Source organism: Pleurodeles waltl, chromosome 3_2 (genome assembly GCF_031143425.1).
Source record: "Pleurodeles waltl isolate 20211129_DDA chromosome 3_2, aPleWal1.hap1.20221129, whole genome shotgun sequence".
Lineage (NCBI taxonomy): Eukaryota > Metazoa > Chordata > Amphibia > Caudata > Salamandridae > Pleurodeles > Pleurodeles waltl.
The window spans coordinates 159,210,484-159,230,951 of NC_090441.1; the positions used below are offsets into that span (position 1 = coordinate 159,210,484).

A 20,468-nucleotide genomic window follows, 5' to 3' on the forward strand; every position below is an offset into this window, starting at 1 on the left:
AATACAGGCATCGCAGTAATATCAGATTGAGACTCTTTATTAATTGGGCATAGCCCCTTCTTTGAATCATGAAACAAAAATGAACTTAGAACTCAGAACCTTGAGAAGACAAGAGCCTTAGACTATGGACACTCTCTGAATATCAATAATGAAACCACAATGCATTGATAAAACTTAAAACGTTAGATCTCAGTCTTGAAATTCGTAAAGACTAAAATGTGTATCTTACATATCATAAAACAGTCAAATGGGTATTTCACATAGTAAAACACACCTTAATATGTATCTCACATATTATGCTTCCTAAAAACAATGAAACTGTGATTTGCTTATCTTTGAAACATTTCCACAATTGTACTCCTGAAAATTAAAGCGCTTTGAGTACTGTGACAAGGGCGCTTTACTTTCTGTGAACTGAAGTGCTTTTTTGAATGTTGAGGAAAGTGCGCTTTACTCCTTTGGATTGAAGCGCTTTACTCCTGGGAACTGAAGCGCTTAGAACTTTGAGTCAAGGATGCTTTGCTTCCGTGAACTGAAGCGCTTTTGAATATTGAGGCAAATGCGCGCTGGGCAAAAGCGCTTTATTCCTGTGAACTGGAGCGCTGTGCCAATGTGCGTTATTCCTGTGAACTGGAGCGCTGTGCCAATGTGCGTTATTCCTGTGAACTAGAGCGCTGTGCCAATGCGCGTTATTGCTGTGAACTGAAGCGCTAGAATGACGAGGCCTGAGGCGCCTGATCAAAGTGACCTGAAACGCTTTGCTCGTAAGGCTAGGTGGATGCTGTAACTTAGGAAGAAACAACTCCCTTCTGGGTTGGGCTCATCAAGGCCTTACCGCCACGAGTACGACTTACTCGTGTCTGAATTCACCATGGAAACTGGCATCCTTCGAGTTACTGCCAACCTGCTCTGAAGGAATTCTGCTCTTCTTCAGAGGAAGGTCCCTTGAGGTCTGACTGCATCGAAGTCTTCAAAATAGTGAGCCACGAGCTTAGGTGTGGCTGGGCTTTATAGGCCAGCCACACCCCAAGATGGCTGCCGCTTCTAAAAACATGGGAAATGTAGCCCCTTCATAGGATAGCACTGATAAGTGCATCTTGTCCACCAATGCCCTGAACTTGCAGCTACGTGAGCATTACCACAGGGCAAACAACGCTGATGGCCATTCTTGGAACAAGCGGGGATGACCAGTGGTGCGCATAAAGCGCCGCAAATCCGCGCAGCGGACTTTCGGGTGGGACCTGGACCGCGCACAGCCTTATTCCTGACATTACACCCCTCTCCCAAGCACGGTCCAGGGCCTGGCTTGTCAGGATGGAGGAGATGAAATCGTCGCACCAAACTTGGTGCATGGACAGTTTTTGCAGGTTCCCTAGAGTCATTTTCCAGTCCGTATCCTTTCCAGGACACCAAGTACCAAAGAGAAGACCCCCGATATTTTGAGTCTAAGATAGCTCGCACCTCATATTCCCAATGACCTTGGACTAGGAGAGGAGCAGGTTGTGTGGCACTTGAGGGCGAAGCAGGTTTAAGAAGTGAAGTGTGAAACACTGGGTGAATTTTCAAAGACAATGGTAATTTTAGTTTGTATGTTACTGGATTTACTTGCCGTAGAACTTCACTGACAAGGAGTACGTGTGAATTAAGTCTTCCCATCCGAGTGTCAGTCTTTATCGTAAATGATTCAAACACACACATATATAATTCAATTTATATAAAATATGTATATTGTTTAACAGCAGTTACATTTCACTCCGTAAGCAATACATCATTTTAGAGTGCTGTGTGCGCAGTGCAAAAATGCTCTTGCTGACAGTTAGTATACATGCAAAAAGATACTGTGCAGATGAAATAATCAACAGCATCTCTAAGGTTATTACGTTTTTGGCTATGCAGGCTTTCAGTGGTCCTGAATTTAGTTGTGAACTGAATTAAATCTGTAGACACTTAAGAGTCAACGTTTCGACACCAGCCCAATGGTGTTTGGACTAAATATCAAGTTATAATATCAGAAAACATAAGTATCTGAAAAAATATCGGGATGCAAAAAAATATCATGATATAGAATATTGTTGTCAAGACTGTTATTTTTTTGGTAAATAATATTTTTACGAATATTGTTGTTTTTATTATCGTTTTCAGTAGTATAGTTGTAAAAAGATTGTTTTTTAAATTATTTGAATATGTTTTAGTAAATATATTTTAGGTGTTAGTATCGTTGATATAATTGTTATTGTATAAAATATGGTTTGTAATTTTAAGTGAGTTAGTATTTGTTTAAATGTTATTAGTAATTTACAGTGCCATAGCAAGTTGTTTGGTTTGTAGGCAGTTATGGTGGGTTATTATTTAAATTAGAAATCGTTTTAATTCCATGTTAATTTTTTTTATTGTTGATTATTGTTTCCCATTTGTGCTCACAAATTTAAATGTATCAATAAAACTTTATCAGAAACGTGAGATTGAGTCGCTACTTCAGTAAAATCCCCTTTGAAGCAAAATTAGATGCCACAAGACTCAAACTACAGTCCTCCTTCAAACCGCCATTACACCCGATGTCACATAGCATTCTGGACTCTGATCAAGTAGTTCTGAGGAACATAACAGAGAACCTAACAAAAGGAAAGTATATCAAATTCAACACCAGGAAGTAAGGAACCCAACCTCTACACTCATTTAAAAACAAAACATCCATAGTTGTGAAACCAGCTGATAAAGGGGGCGCAATAGTTATACAGGACACAGAGGACTATAAAAAGAGAGGTTACTGCAACAAGGTGTTCAAGCGCAGGCATGGATCTGAGTAGTAACCCTCCCCCAGGAGGTGAGGCATATGATTAGGTCTGTTGTAGACAGAGGACTTTCAAGGGTAAATCTAAGCAAGAATGCATATCCTTTAGTGATCAAACAATATCCACATATGCCAACAATCTATATGTTACCCAATATGAACAAATGCCTTGATAATCCTCCAGGCGACTAATTGTATTGGGATGTGGGTCCCTGCTAGGGCCCTTATGGAAGTACATAGACATTTTCAGAAAACCCTTAGTAGCAAGAAGAGGAGGAAAGGACCAACGGGTGGGGTGTTTGTGCCCCACTCTTGTTCCTTGGGCCTATTCATACTGATACATGCTTATTATTTTTATTTAGAGACATCTGATGGATGTGCTTTACTTTTTAAATTGAAAAGAACACACCTCAGACTTCATTCATGGTGAGTGTGGAGTCCATAGTTTTTTTTAAACTCCTAATTTCAACAATATATATATTGTTGCTGACAGTGTCTTTATACTTGGGGCCAGATTTATCAAGGGATGGCGTTGCCCTTGTATCACACAGGATGATGCAAAGACAGCGCAATTCCCTAATTCAGATTTACCAAGCAACGCAAAGCCACCTTGCGTGGCCCTGCATTGCTTGAATAATCTGAAGTAACACAAGGTCGTGCAAGTTGCTGCCCAACATTACTCTGCCCTGGGAAGGCATTCCATGAGTGAAGCATGGGTGTTCCCATGCATCCACCCTTGGGTTTTGGCACATTCACAGATTTACCAACACTGGTAAACCTGGGAATGGATCAGAATGCTACACCTTCCAAGGGGAGGCTCTACGAGGTGAAATATTTGTATTTCTCCCTGTCATTTCTTATTATTAGCTGTATTTTTTCGGAAAAAAATCCTCAGAGGATTTTTTTTGCAGGAAGATGTCCCTTATGCACAAAAGCAATCCTGCCTGTGACGCAAGGGTACCTGCATTGGCGCCGGGGTCATATTGTTCACCAGCACGGACAGAGAGCAGGAATGTGCAATATATTGGTAAATATTGAACATTCCTGCCCTTTCGCACAGCAGGTTATCTTGCTGTGTTGCATAAAACCTTGCTACAGCTGAACACCGGCATGACAGTGTCACAACTTATAGGAAGGAAAAACATTGCATTGGCACTCTTCTCTACTTCATATGGCTGAGCCCTCAATTTGACTTGTAATTTTCTGCTCCAGGAAAGGACAACATTTCATTGATTTATATCCACATTTTTGCATACAAGCCACCAAGGGTAGCCAAGTCTGAAAGACAGTGGCAATTTAACAGCCACATACTTAAAGATAGAGGCTTGGTAAGTACTAGGTCTTCTAGATTTTTTTAACGAGAATTCCACACACAGAGTAATGTTTACAACCATATCTCATTATCATGCTGGGTGTCTCTACACATTGTCCTGAAGAAGACCCCATTGTGATGAAGAAATCTCTCACTTCAGGGCCGGGGTCGAAATGTCCACTCATGAGTGTCTGTACCATTCATTTCAGCTAGCAGCTAAGTTTAAGGCTATCGAAAGCCTGCCTTGCCAAAAACGAAATAACCTTCGAGACGAACAGGCTTGAGAAACTGTTGATTAGTTGATCTACACTATATATATTTTTTTGCACGTGCACTCAGTGTCTGTAAGGGCACTTTTGCTCTGTGCACAGAGCACCCTACAGTGACATATTGGTAACAGAGTGAAATGTAACAATATTCATGTATTTTATTTGAATTGAGTTAACTTTTTATGTTTGGATCATGTGTGAAATTGATTGACAGTCGCCTAAGGATACCTGATTTGCACTTATTCCTTGACAGTGCATAACATTCAGAAAATATCTCTGGCAGAACCAACGATTTGTTTAATATAATGAATTGCCTACTGAGCCGTTAACTGTTCTGGGTGTCCCAGGGACATAAGACACCTACAGCTTTTGTGGAATACAAAAGGTTTGGTAGGCAGGCCAGTAAAAGCAGAAGTCACAAATAATTTGCAGCTTCCTTTGAAGTACTGTTGAGTTTGGCTGCCACTATGCTTAAACTTTTAAGTGAGGGACCGTTAATTAATGCATGCATGCATGTATTTTTAGATTTGTCCAGACTTTTAACTTACATTTTAATAGACCTATTATTAAGAATTGTCAGTAGGTTTGATTTTATTCAGTGTGACAAGATTTGATAAATGTTGTACGGCTTCCTTTTAAATTATGAAGAATTGCTGACAACATCTGCAGACCTCACATGTATGTGCGAAAAAGGCCAATGCTGATATCATTGACTTAGGAGGCGCTACTGATTTTGCCTGTAGTGCCCACAAACATTTAGTTGTTCAGTACGATAACACAAACAGACTAGATTTAGAGGGTTAGTTAAAGTGTGGCATTAGTACAGTTGGAGGAGCAGGTGGGATGAAGTCTTGCCAATACCATGGGGTGATGTATGCTCGGCGTAAGAACCTATAGTGTATGAGTTTGTAGCTTTTATTCATGGAAACCAAACCTGTTTATGCACAACAGGCATACCAAATTTTGTCAGGGGGCGGGAGGTGGCGACCTAGGTCAGCCTTCCAGGTATCTCAGAGTTTGGAATCGTGGGTTGGGGGATGATCCAAGCAGGTATGATATAGCTTAGAGACCAGCTTACCACTCTCATTGCCAGATATGATTAGTGTAAGTTGCTTAAATTCCTCTGGTGCTAAATTGTATAATAGGATCAGAGTGCGCACAACATTCTGGAAACGTCAGAGCACAAAATGGTTCATATATGTAGTAGTATTTAGTCTGACATCTTCCATACAGGAGAAGACAGGTCCATCTGGGAACAGGTCCCCGAAAGTATGCAGGGCCAGGTCATTCAATGTACTTTGGACCCATTTTTTTTTGGTGATGAGAAGTCATGGATTATTTGCCAGAGGTATTGCAGAGGAGTATAGTACTCCCCCATTCAGAAGACGAGCGATCCTACGCCAAGCCCATGTACTGGTGGAGAGAGTTTGGATATCAGTGGGATCTAGTGGGTTGCTAGCAGGGGTGGCCAGTTTGCCCTTGGCAGGGCCGTAGTTGAAGCATAAAACCTATTCCTTGTCCCTTTGTATAAACAAACCTAAATATTTATCTTGGTCGGTGCACCATGTTAAGGGGAAAATTGGGACTGCATGGGGGTCGACACATCTGTAAAAGGAAACAATTCGGACTTTGCCCAATTAATGTGCAGCCCTGGAAAAATTCCCAAATCGAACAATCTCGTGAAGGATCGGATCTAGATTGTCTGCAAGATGTCATCCGTGTACAGGGAAATTAGCAGCTGGGCAGGCATAATCTGCAATCCTCTGTGCATGTGCTACTCTTGTAAATGGCACACCAGAGGGTCCATGGCTGTGATAAAAAGTAGTGGTGGCAAAGGGCACCCTTGCCGTGTACGTCTGTGCATATGCTTCTCTTGTAAATGGCGCATCAGAGGATCCATGGCTATGATAAAACATAGTGGTGGCAAAGGGCACCCCTGCCGTGTACCTCTGGTGACAGGGAAGGGGGCGGTATAGTGTCATTAAACCTAATCAGGGCTTTTGGCTGTGAGTATATAACATAATCAGGGATGTGAAGCCCTGCGGCAGGCCCAGTTTTTGGAGCCTGGCTATTAAAAAAGGCCATTCAGACGTATCAAACATTTTTCTGCATCAAGTAAGGCCACTGCAGCCGGGGTAGTGGGGGAGATCCTATTGAGCACCTCAAAGACTGTGCACAGGTTTAAAGACATGGAGCAGTAGGGGGCAAAACCTGACTGGGCCAGTGATATGGCTTGGTCTATCAGTTGGGAGAGGCACAAGGCCACTAGCTTAGCCAATATCTTATCAAAGTTTACCAAAGATAGGGATCGGTAAGAACCGCATATCTGAGGATCTTTGCCTTGCTTTGGCAGCAAGGTAATCACTGCCTCTGTAACATCGGTGGTAGGACGCCAGTGTCTAGCAGCGCCTCAGCATACACAGCAAGTAAGTGTGGATTCAGGACGTATGCGTTAAAGAATGCTCCAGTAAAGCCGTCCATGCCAGGCGCTTTAGAACCATCCAGAGAATCTATTGCTAGGGCAATCTCCTCACCGGTAAATGGCTCACAGAGGAACTATTGTTGGACAGTGGTAAGCCAAACCATGGGCATCTCTTCTAGGTACTGTCATTGAGGGAGAGTCCTCGATCTGACTAGTGGTGTAAAGCTGATTGTAATAACAAACAAATTCAGTCTGAATACCCTCAGTGTCTAACGTGAGTCCCGTCCGATGTATGCAGTTCCGGTATATAGGAGGCAGATCTTGGGGCTCTGGGAAGGCATGCCGGAGTGCATCCTAGTTGGTCGCCTTCTCCGTAGTGGCGTGCTCGAACATATTTCCCTAAGTAGTGTGTTTCGCTTTCTGCCAGGTCCTGGAATTCCTCCAATAAGGAAGCCTGTTTTTGCAAGTCAGGTCTGCCAGCTTTGTCTCCACTCTGGCGAGGCTACTATGTATGTCTCTTAACACACCAGAGTGTTTTGCAATGCAAACACCCCTAGTATAGGCCTTAAAGGCCCCCCACAGGGTGGCCTGTGAGTTAACCAAGGCCCTCATTATGAACACTGGCGGCTGAGCCCACCATGCTGGTGGCAGCAGAAATGACTGCCACTGGCATGGCAGGCTCAGCCGCCGAATAATGAAGGCTGTGGGGACCGCCACAGGTGGCCTTCCACCACTGCCAGGCTACTGCCAACAGGCAACCTGACAATGTTGAAATCCTTATCCCACAGGGCAGCGCTGCCCTCCGGATAATGATCCCTTTTCCTCCAGCCTTTCCCTGGTGGGTTCCCCCGCCAGGGAAAGGCTGACGGAAGGGGTGCTCTGGGGGCCCCTGCACTGCCCATGCACTTGGCATGGGCAGTGCAGGGGCCCCCGTAGTGCAGGTCACTGCTCGATTTACAGGCAGTGATCTGCACAACAGGTGCTGCTGCACCCACCGCACACCAACATTGGCTGCGGCTCCATTTTCCCTGCTGGGCCGGCGGCGAAAACATTATGCAGCCAGCGGGGGGTCGTCACGAGGGCCCAAGTCTTTATTAAGTTCAAAATATTCAGTGATCGCAGAGCGAAGTTCAGTAAGAAATAGCTCAACATATAGTGCCATTGTGGGAAAGCTCCATTGGCAATCACCCCTCTCCCACCACCCCCCAAAGGGGATTCTGGAAAATCATCTTGACCAGGGAATGGCTGGAGATGGTAAGTGGTAGGTGTGTGATATTGCCCAGCCAGGGGACAACTGTGACAAATAGTAGCCAATAATCTATATGTGTCCAAGTGTTGTGAGGGGCAAAGTGAAAGGTGTATGGTGGGGCAGACACAAGTTGTAGGCACCAAGGATCGGTGTAGAGTGTAATTGTTGCAGAATTCAGGTAGTATGATCAACGAGTGGGGCTTCCCCAAATGGTTTATGGCTGCGGTGTCCACCTAAGACAATGTGGTAGGCATCCATAAGATCAATTTGGGTCAGTTGTGTCTGGAATTACTGGGTCGTCTGTGTTCAGGGCATAGATATTGGCCAAGAAAAGTCTTTTCCCAGCAGAGATACCCGCACCCAATACGTATATACCCTTCTCATCAGTGGAACTAGAATAAGGGTGGAAAGGGAGATTTTTATGAATTAGAATGCAGACCCCTCAAGAGTAAGAACTATATCTGGAGAAATTTCGATGTGGGCCCTGAGGAGCTGCAAAAGCATATGTGGGTTTCGTTGGGAGATGGATCTCCTGTAAAAAGGCAATCTGAGCACTGTGCCCGTTCAGATACTGCAATATCTATTTGCCTTTACGAGGGTTATTCAGCCCGCTTATGTTCCGGGACATGAAAGTGGTGTCTCTGGCGGACCTCCCATTATGTCAGATATGCATGACTTGCCATCGATGTCCATCCTGAGTGATGCTGGGTAGAGCATGCCATATCAAAGGTCCAGCCTACAGAGAGTCGCCTTGGCATCAGTAAATTTGCATCGGTCCTCCTGGATGGTCAAGGTGAAGTCCGGAAACAGTGAAATCATCATGCTCTAATATTGGAGTGGGCCGAGTTCCCTCGCCAGTTGGAGCTCAATATCACGGTCCCTAAAGTTCAGAAGCTGGATGACGATCGGACGAGGCTGTGCACCCGATATAGGACGGGGTCCTAAAGATCTATGAGCATGTTCCACCACAAATGTGGGTGTGAAGTTTTGGCGCCCTAGTAACCGTGAATAGTCTTTCCACGAAAAAATCCGGGCGACCCATATCTGTGGCTTCTGCTATTCCTAGTGTGCAAATATTGTTGCAGCGTCCCCTTGCTTCCTTTGTTCTTGATGGCTAATGTTCGCAGTCAAGGTTGCAGCTTCTCTACCCGTATTTGTGTCTTGACGGTGCTGCCCTCCAATCTTGAGACGTGCTCCTAGGGACACTCCAGCCTCGTATGCAGGCGCTCCCCCATTCGGTCCAGGCGGTTCACAGTGGCGTTGAAGGGTGCATCAATCACTCTAAAACCGAGTTCAGCCATGATGGCATCTGCGCCCGCCAGCTGGTCAGTGGCGCCTCCATAGTCGCCGAAGTGTCTGCAGCATTGGATGGCCTGTTCTTTTCAAAGGGTAGCTTATGCTGCTTGGGGTCACCTCGTACCATCTCAGAGGCGGCGGGGTGGGGGGTGGAGGTATAGTCTGTGTGGTGTAGAGTGGGTGGACACGTCAATGCTGTGTGGCAGTTGTCGCTCAGGACTGTTCTTCCAAACATATACTGCTATCTGGCACCACTCTGGGCTGGCCAGCGCCCCGAGAGAAAAGGTTAGGATGGTGATAGTCAGTCTGCAAGAGTAAGCAGCAGAGCACTGCAAATGGCGGGAGTTCCAGGTGCCACTTGTAGATGGCTAAGTGTTGGACCGCCATCATGGGCCTATCATTATTGTCCGGGCCGCTCGGACAGGCACCGTAGATCCGAAGAGCAGTGGGCTGGGCCTCTATGCATGCAGATGATGGCAGTGGTAGAGTTAGTGTAGGGAGGGTCCCGCAGTATTGAGCTCCCAGGCACAGGTGAAGTAGCTGAAGGAACCAGCTAGACCAGGCTCAGACCAGAAGTGCAGAAAGAGGGGAAAAAAGAACAAGTCTGATTCAGTCGGTCCTACCAGCAGTGGGCCATGCTGCTAGTCCGGCATCTCAAGCAGACTCAGAAAGTGGGGCCGCCATTCAGGCCTCCACATTCTGGGCGCACGGGCCTCTTGCTGGGTCCTGCAGTGGTGTACAATGGGCAGCAGGATCCCCTAGTCCAGGGTTCTGCAAAGTCGGTCCTGGGGAGCCGGTCCATGCCAGGTTTTTAGCATATCCTCGTTTAGAAAAATGTAGATTTCTGAAACATCTTTTTTCTAAATGTGGATATGCTAAAAACCTGGCATGGACCCGGCTCTCCAGGACCGACTTTGCAGAACCCTGCCCTAGTCGGTGAGTGGTGGTGTGCCGAGTGGCATGCAGGAATGGGGGTAGATCGCAGGGGCAACTCTGCGTGGCCCACCAGCCACGTACCTCAGGTTCACCCGCGGCCCCTGTCGCCGCAAGGCCTCCGAGGCGCAGGCTGGCCTGGAGTGCACCCACCCTGCAGGTGACAAGGGGACCTCTTGTGCCCGGCAGCGATCTGCCTCTGCCGCCCCGGTGTTCAGGTGTGCGCTGGCATCGGCCCGGGAGTGAAGGTGCGTGTTCAGCAGCTCATCCAGCGATGTTGAAGAGCCGATCCTCCGGAGCGTCAGCACCATGCATTGCCGGTGTGGTCCCGCCCGAAGCCCATTAGCTCCTTTATATCTTTTTGCCCAAGAAACTATCATGACAGACTGAAACATGAAACCAAGACACGGCTCAAGTTTAACAGCACCTTATACCAAGGATCCACTGATTAAATTGTGGACAAAGGATCTGGGAATATCAATGTAATCTTTAATTCTTATAGTGAGCATAGATCCGCGCACCCTTTTTAAAGAAATCGCTCACGATATGCTTAACACTGTAACTCTACTAGTTAGGCCATGATATGCAGATGGCTCAGCTTGGAAGCAGGGTAGTAAGGTACATAGGCCCTCATTACAACCCTGGCGGTCCAAGACCGCCAGGGCTGTTCCAGAGGAAGCACCGCCAACAGGCTGGCGGTGCTTCACAGGGCATTACGACCGTGGCGGAAGCGCCTCGGTCGCACCGCCAGGGCCGGCGGTTTCCCACCACAATGGCCCCGGCGGGTGGAAACCAGCGGGGATCTCCTAATGGCTGCGGCGGGAGTGCGGCTGCATTGGCGGCCACCCGGCGGTCCAGTTCGTAATGAGGGCCATAGTTTCTTAGTATAAGGTTATATTCAGAACTATTTCTTTTAAAAAACAGCTCGGTTGTGCACTTGTGAGCAGTGTTAGTGATGTTATGCCTGATGTTTCAGCCATAATACAGCCAATTACAGGGGCTACTACTATAGTTTACTTATTCGGATCTCATCCATGCTGTTTTCAACTGAAAATCATTACTGTCTCTGTTTGTCCCTTAAGCCTTTTGAAATGAGTTGGTCTCAGTATGGGTTAGTGGCCGCCTTTCACTAAAAAGTCACTCTATTAATTTATCCAGCACCGTAGTGATTATTCAAGAAAACCTGAAAGAGGAATGGATGTAGATTTATAACACATAAGAGGGTTTCCATGCATCCAGCTTTCCTGTTCTGTTCCATTAGAATGTCTGCCTTAGTATTTAATGCTTATACTGCTAGTCTAGCTGTTCCTGGTGCGTAAAAGTTCAGACGTTACCCTAATTAGTACACTGTGTGGCTGTACAAAAATTGTCCTTGCGTTTCCCCCTCTTTACTTCCTAATGTCAGAAGGAGGATATTGAATGATGTCGAACATCTCACCTGTGCAGTTCTTCTACAGTACATTTCTGCCCTGACTGACCCAGTGTTCCTGATCCCCAGGTGAAGCAGTACGGAACATCTCCACTGTAGAGATGGAGCCCCTTCCCAGACCTGTCGTGCAAGCCTTTGTTGCTCAGTTTGAGAAGACGTCAATGCGTGCAGCAGACCTCCCAGAGGCAGATCTTTCCGGAGTGGATTCCAAGCTGGTGAAAAACTTGATGCCTTTCCAGAGAGATGGAGTCAAGTAGGTCACTCTTACTAAAGTCACAGCAAATGGTATTGGATCACCTTCTTTTTTTCCCCCTCTCACTCTCTCTACCCATGTTGCAGAAACCAAACCCATCTCTCTAAGAACGTTGCTACTGTGTGCTCACGCAGTCTTCAGTGGAGGGCAGATTATACTTACTTTGTTGTGGCTAACCATGGGAGTGGAGACCTTTGGAAGGTAACGCCATCTACTAGTGCTGACCACAAAACACTTCTTGTAAATGCAGGACATGAAACCTTAGGATCTGACTAACTATAATCCTAGAGACCTATAATTGATGATATGGACCAGGAAAGGTGGCATGGGGAAGCAGAGGTTTACCAGCGTTGGTCCATATCCATGAATCACTCTATACACTGTAACATCTTGAATGAAAAAGTAGCAAATGTTTAAAGTTGGAAGTGTGAGTGATGAATTCTGTGATGTATAGACTTGGTTCAAAGCAACATGATACAGAGTGGCTTTCCAGTCCAGCTCCCCTGTAGACCTGAAGTTGAAGAGGAAGGTCACACAAGAAACAGGTTTTTGAAGGTTTTTTGGTAGCCATTCACAATCAGCACACTGATGTCCTGTACAGAAAGAGGTTGGGTGCCAGAACTGAAAAGCATCTCTTGCCTGTCTGTACTTGGGATCTGCCAAGATTATGGTCAGTCTAAGAGAAGCAGATGGCATGCACTTTGAGAGATGCATTTCTGGGCATATATACCTATCTAATAATTAGATGGACAATTTAATGAATTGTTTTTATTTATAATATTTCCATCACCACACATTACAAATACACAATCGGAAATATGAAGCTCTAAACTGCAATATGTGTTTTTCTACAGTATCGTCATATGGTTTCACTGTTTCAAAGTTTCTTCGTGTTCGCTTACTTCATTCGTTAGTTACAGTGCTGAGATGGGAACACCATAAGGGCTGATTTAAAAAGAATTCCTTTTTTTAGCACACTGTTCTCCATTGATTGTCTCGCCAAAAGTCGTGCATCTACCTATTTCTGGAGCTTTGTCATTTGAACAGGGAGGAAACAATCATGTCTCATTACCACTGCATTGAACATGCATGGCAGGACAGCCATTGGAGAGCAGAAAGGCTGTTTCACCAGTTTCTGTTCTTCCAACATGTGTTAGAAGGCAGCCATCTTCATATTCAGTGTGTCTGTATGTTGTTTGACTATTTTTCGGGTGGAATTTTTGTTGTAGCTCAGGGGAAACTGTATAGTATGACGACAGTTCGTGTGGTGCTGTTGTATCTTGATTATCAAGGGGGTCAATATGAAAATCAGTATGGCTCCTGCAGAGGAACATTACTGTGATTCCAGTTCTTCTGGAGGAGGACTCGTGGCATGTGCCTTTTACCAGCTGTACCAAACAACTGGTAGGAAATCTACAGAAGTTGCAGTGTCACCCTCATTCACTCTTGTCAATGACCTTTGCACTTTGGACAATGACATACTGTTAGGAAAACTGATCAGGCCATAAGAGAAGGAGCTCATGGTCAGGGTAGAGTCAGGAATTCTCGTTTTAGGCTTTGCAAACTTTATGTATTTAAGCTTGTCATAATTACAGTCCTTAATTATTGCGGGCAAGTTAGGCTCATGAGTTAGCCAGGCCCATCAGCCTTTTTAAATTTGAGGAAAAGACCATACTTTTCCTTTGTGGCCTGGATAATAATATCCATATAGCTCACTCCGTTGCTTCTCTTTTATGAGGAAAGTTGTGGATTGAAGCTACCGCTACTATAAAATAAACAGTTTGCTTTTGATACTTTTTTTTCCATAGTCTTGCTTTTCATCAAGTTTAAACAAATTGTAATCTTACATGTAGCTCAGATTCCCACGGTGTAAGACATCTTGCTTGAGGGACATTGACTGTTGGATGGCACAGCACAAAAAGTAAGATGGTGGCATGACCGCATGTGCAGCCCCAACACAAATTCCACCCTCTCCTCTTCTCTATCCATTAGAGTGTTCTCAAGGGAAATGTCTTCCTAAGTACATCTCCCTTGACACGTTTCCTCAATTCTCTTTTCATGCTGTCGTAGCCGGGTGTCCGTGGTCGCAGCACCAGTGACATACGAGGCTGAACCGGTTGTCACAGGCGTCTCCTTTGGTACAGCTGGAGCATACCAGCCAAGGGAGTGCTCAAGCTTCAGCTTTATCATCTGAAAAACTGCTCAAGAAACTGCATCTCAGGATTTTTTAAACACGTTTTTATTGACTTTCTCAAAACAGACACAGCAAATTGTCAGCAACTTAGGAAAACAGCACCTGAAATCAATTTTCAAAGAGACAGTTATGCATTGCAGTTCTAGTAATAGGATACTGGGAGCTAATTAATTCACCTGCATACCGTGGCTATAGTTGAACAGCATCCCTTGACCTAGTGCAAACCTCTATCCTAATCTATGAGCCAAGGTACTTTCTCATCATATTTTATAATCAATATTCAATTTATTTGGCAGTGCCCACCCTAGGGGCCCCAGATGTTTTCAAAATGCCTGGACATCTATGCTCTTCATAGTCATATATTCCCGCAGCCGGACACCAATCCATATCCGACTTCCATGGAGATCGAGATTTTTCAAATGAATGCAGACTTTCTTTTCATAACCTTTTATCTGAACTAACTTGTTTCATCAACATTATACAGCTTCCTTCAAGGTTAAAAAGGGTCCAAGCACAGGAGATTGAGCCAGTGTTCTCCAGTGCAGGAGCCTGTTTAAAAGCATGTTTCCAATATTGTTATCGCTAAATCTTATAGACAAAACCAAGTGATACCGCCGCCATATCTCTTAATCACACCATTTTGCAGTCCCAGTTCAATGCGAGGCACACTGGTTTCACATGTTGGCAGCACCTGCTGGGCACTACTCAATGGTTCTAGTTCGCAGGACTAATTGCTGGAGAAACAAATGCACATCCTCAGTCAGACCCCATGACCCAGTACTGTGAAATTAATTGATTTGCTTCAGGAAAAAGAAAATATTACATCACAAAGATGGACACTTTACAGAAAATGGAATGGATCTCAGGAAGCATTTGTGTTGCATCCAGTAAGAGTGCTCTTGTATTGCTTTTATAAGCTGCATCATTCTTTCTAAAGGATGACTTTGCCACAAGGACAACAGTTGTGCAATTATTCCATTGCAAAAAGTGATACTTTTTTGCCTTCTGTAATTTTAATAAAGACCTATGTGGGAAAAAAATCTACTATGGCTTGTTTTGCAACATCCCTTAATTTTATGGGGCGTTTCAAAGTGGCATTCCCTTTAAAGCGCAAAATCACGATTGAATGAAAAGTTCTGCTTAATGATAATTTCTCCTGCCCTTCTGACAGTCCACATGTACTTTACCATTGAACATCCCATTCACAAATCCACCAACTTTTCTCTTTCACAAAGAGATGCTGATTCCAGATAGGATAGACGTGAGTTAGAGGGTGCTTATCATTCTGGTAATGCCATGTTGGCATCTGGATTGCAAGAACCAGAGGCGTGCCCCTAGTAATTCCAGACAGTCATTAACAGAGCTCTCCCACCCATATCTAAGACAATGTATTGGGAATATGTGCAGTTATCAGGTCTAACGCCCCAAATGTTACCACGAATCACCAGCTAGAGCATCTACAAAGTAATAGGCCTCTGTTCGAGAAAAGCAATTCTTGGCTCAAGGAGGAATACACATATCTGTGCCTTGCCTCTGTCACCAGACTTGCTTTTAGCAGCAGTGCCGGCTTTGATGATATTGAATGTTACATTTTCACATTCACTGAACGGCGTAACTGCTGCAAGATGTTAGTTGTAAGCAAGGTAGAGTGACACGGAACAAGGAAGGACCTTGGCAGTGTTCTCAGTTCGATGACCTAGGCGGAGGCCTGTGCATCTTGGTCTGCTTAAGGAGTCTCCAGGACCTTCTCTACTGAGATGATTAATACTGAAACTCTTGTCCACACACTTAGAGTTATGTCAATATCGCTCGGCAACTCACGGTTTGAAGGGTGGACTTCTGACAAGTGGTCACAACTGTAAATATGCACTTGGTGTTGAGGAATCTTTAGGCCTCAATGGTGGACTTTTTAACTGAAACCTCGATGATGAAGCCTTGAAATGGTTAATGCTGATTGAGGGCGAATAGCAAACTCTCCAGAAGGACTCCACTGGATGTCTCAGGAAGCCTCAGTAGACGTGTTGGGTTGAAATGAGGCCTCATGTGTTTTCTTTGTAGATGGCTGAGATTCTCAGTCGCCTCCCCTTCCAGCAGCAGAGGGTGAAGTGGAGCCTCGTTTTAAAGACTGAAGTGCCATTACCACGTTTCCAAGTATCCTTCTGGTATTCGGGCAGAAAGGGTTTGTAGAGTCTATCCTACATGCAAATCTGTCTAGAACATTTAATCAGTTTTTAAGCAGGAGCCAATTTAGATTAAACCTGTCCTCTTTAAAAACAAAAACAAAAAAACATATGTTAAATTCAACCTGCATGAGGGGAAAGTGTAACTTTGATTATATAAAAGTACTACTTTATCACTTTTACTGCAAGAATTGGAAAACTTCTGGCTCTGGATGGTGACAACTCCTTCCTGCTTTCTTTGGCATTCACTCTCTAGTGCACCGAAGACTCTTTATAATTTGGGTTTGAAGACATCCTTTTAGTTATATCACATATAGGCCAGTTATTGTGAAGACACACCTTTTGTTACCTAAGAATGCAGTAAGAGATGCACAGAAACACACACTATTACCTATACAGTGTCATTTTCTGTACAAGAATGTTATGTCATTCAGAGTTCTCGCACTCATTTAGAGTCACTTTTGCTATAGCTACTCATCAAGCTTTCTATAAATTCTGTGAACACTTTGATCTAGTCGTCATCCCTTCAGACATTTGTCACTTAGGCTCATCGTGTTATATGACGTTATTGGCCATGATCATTGAGTACATGTGACTTGCCTCCCACCAACCAAAGAACGTTTATTTATGTCAACCTACACATACAGTGGGTAAGAAGAGCAATTATGTACAAGAGAACAAAAATGTTTATTTGTATACTACTGAGTCCTGTCTCATTTGACAATGATCCATGGCCTCAGCTAGTTACCATGCTCCTTAATGGTTTCCCTGTATGTAGTCTATTCTGAGAGCACTTTAGTGAGATTATTCTGACATAGTTAATTTGATGGTGTATAATTACTTGCAATTAACTAAAATGTGTCACTTATAATAAACATGTATGCACTGAGAACGTTAAATAACATTGTTCCTTTCCCTCTACTCCTCACGGATCTTTTTTGTTACCCAGTTCAGCGATATATATCTTGCATGCCCTCCATTTCATTTAGTCATTTCATTTGTGGTTTCATATTGTGTAAGCGAGGCCCCAAGAGACACCAGGTCGTTCCGTTGGTCATTACAAAGGTTTTTTTATAGTGCTATAAGATGGAGCAGGAGAACATACATAAAGGAAATTTCAAAGTAGATATTTCAACATCATCAAACCAGAATGCTCAGCAAATGAGAATGAACAAGCTGAAAGGGCAGTACAACTTGAAACACGATTCACAAAGTGTTCTGGGGAGGTAGAGAAGCTCTTGGGACATCAGAACTGATAAGAATGAAGAAGAGAGGCCTGGCATAAAGAGCTAAGACACTAAATGGGAATCCTTCAGTCATTATGGCAGGAGTGGTGGTATTCATTAATTTGGATTTAACCAAAAATGCCTCAAGAGCTTCTAAAAGGAATCATGCAGAGCTCTCAGGTACCTACGGGGTCCTGGCTCACATTACATAACATAACATTAATCAATAAATACTTAATTGCTACAATTTCACCAATTACTGCTACTTCACCCTTCAAAAATAATGTCAAAGCCTTCCATTTTCCTGTGTATCCCTGACAACTTTACTGGCTTATGGACTTTTTGCCAGCACTGGAACCTAATGTTAGGAACTTCATCAATGCTCTCTTCCTCAAAATAGGAGTCCCTAAATAACAATAAATGAGATAAATTAATAAACACAACCTACTCCATGACCCCTAATTAGGGCTAAGGCCTGCAGGAAGTAATAAAGGCTTTCAAGAGGCACTAAAGCTGCACTAGTGTCTTCCTATCGCCTAGACTAAGTCTTACTAAGTTCTCTCTTTACCTGTTCACAGAGTGTGACACAGCAGCAATGTAAAATATGCGAGAGATTTGATGGGAATTCTGAGCACTGCCTTGGAGTGGATCCGTTAATCTAATCTAATTCCAGTCATGTTATCAGTAAATTAAAATCTTCTTTTTGAATGATGCCATGTGTTGTGCCCGTAGAGTCCTCTTTATCACCACTAATACTCTTCAGTATAAACAAGCACCCATTGTACCAGGTAATGGAACAAAAGCCTCTTGTGCATTTACAGTGAGACTGGGATATTCTGGAACAAGTAGAGCAATTTGGAAGGATAACCATCTTAATTAAGGCCACCCTGCAAGCCAATGACAGTGGAAGGGTTATCCACCTATCAATATGTACCAGTAACTCCTCCAGATACGTCCCATAATTTGCTCTTAATGTAGTGGGAATATCTGTGTGGTAAAGTATGCCTAAGTCTCTAACCAGGTCAGTTTGCCATTGTAGTTGAAATGGAGTATTAGGTTTGGTAGTAGCGGCTGTGTGGGGGAACATAATGGACTTAGTCCAGCTTATCTGCAGGCCCAACCAGCAGTCAGACTGGATTATCTTTTGGATAATGGGGTTTAAATTCACATTTGGGCCTCTGTTCACCAACAACGTGTTGTCAGCATACATAGATAGTAAAGTGTAATGGAACCCCATGTTTACAGCCCGTTTATGATGCAATTCACGCAATGCACATGCCATGGTCTCCACGGTAAGGGCTAAGAATAGGTGGAATGGGGGCATCTCTGTCGTGTCCCCCTACCAATTGCAAGGGGTTCAGACAGACCCCCATTCAGATTTAGTCTTGCCAATGGATCTGTTTAAAGTAGTTTTACCCACCGTACAAAAGAGCGACCCAGCCCCATTCTAGTAAGTACCAAAAGCAGGAATGGCCACTAAACTGTGTTACATGCTTTAGCTGTGTCTAAAAATGTTGTGATCACCGGCAACGCAGGGTCTAGCTGATGAGTAAGGGAAAAGAAAGAGCGAAGATTGTCTGCCGTGGAACGGCCTATCATAAAACCAGACTGGTCTGACGAATAAAATTGGTCATCAAAGGCAACATTGGTTTGCCAGTAGTTTAGCTAATATCTTAATATCAATGTTTATTAAGAAAGGGGGCGATATGAGTCGCATCTGTGGGGGTGAGGGGGGACTTGGCTGGTTTAAGAAATGTGATTATGATTGATTCCATCATTGACTGTGGAAGTACGCCCTCCCGGAATGCCTCCAAGTATCCATCCAGTAAAATGGACGCCAATTCGTCAGCGTAAGTCTTATAAAATGCTACCAGAAGGCCAAGACTTCCAGGCGTTTTCCCGTTTGTAAGTTACACAGTTGTCCTATTAATCTCCCCAATCGTTAGCGGCTGACAGAGGGCCTCCCAATAGGTCTGATCTATCCATGCTAACGTGACCTGCTCCAGATTACTGTCCACTTCGTCTGGGGTAATCTGTGCATGTGAGGTATATAGCTGTTGGTAGAAAGTAACATTCTCTCATGATGTTGACAGGGGCATGTTGAGAGTGCCCATCTGGGGTTTCGAAAGTGTAGATATAGTTGTCAGAGCGCCGTGGTTTGAAGAGCATAGCCCTGATCTGTCACTCTCACTATATTGTCTAGCCTGTGCGTGCTTGCTTAAAAACCTCCCCTCTCTGTCAGCTTCCTCGCGAAACTCAGTCAAAAGTGTTTTCATTGGGTCTAGCAGAGATTGGTCATTAGTCTCATTATATTGGAGTTCCAGGGTGCGGAGGGCCTTTTCTTATCTTCTAAGTCGCCCTCTGATAGATTTTAGGATACCATGTCCCCTGGCAATGCACTCACCCCGATTGATGGCCTTGAAGGCCTTGCAAACTGTTGGTACCGTGGCGACTGAGCACGCGATTAAAGCAAAGTAGGACAGGATCACTGAACGAATTTCTTCCTTGAACGCTGTATCTAGCAGCTTTTAGGGCTGGAGTCGCCACAGTGGTTTATGTACCCAAGGACCTGGCAGGCCAATCGATAAAACCACTGGGGAGTGATCTGATAAGGTTCTAGATAGGTGTTTCACCTCGTAAGTCCACCCCAGCAGTTCACGAGAGCCCACCCAAAAATGGAGGCACAAGGAGGTATCATGCACTGAAGAGTGGACCGTGTATTCCCGGGTTGTATCTTGTAATTCACACTAGATGTCCAGCATATCAAACTGTATCATAAAGTCTAAAAACACAGTGCAGGCTTTAGTCAGGCGTCACTCGTGTCAATTGGAACAGTCGAGGTCGGCATTTAACACTGTGTTATGGCTAACCCCCAAATGATAGTACCTGGGTCTACAGTGAGGCATTGCTTGGA

The 20,468-nt window shown here is 44.4% G+C and overlaps 1 protein-coding gene across 4 annotated transcripts in view; it reads left to right on the forward strand.

Moving 5' to 3' along the window:
• SMARCAL1 (SNF2 related chromatin remodeling annealing helicase 1) overlaps positions 1-20,468 on the forward strand; it is a 303,996-nt gene that overhangs the window by 138,362 nt on the left and 145,166 nt on the right. For all 4 annotated transcript variants that reach the window (XM_069227057.1, XM_069227058.1, XM_069227055.1 and 1 more), the window contains exon 6: positions 11,771-11,954. In XM_069227057.1, coding sequence (XP_069083158.1) covers positions 11,771-11,954 — 184 coding nt within the window. The remainder of the gene's footprint in view (positions 1-11,770; positions 11,955-20,468) is intronic.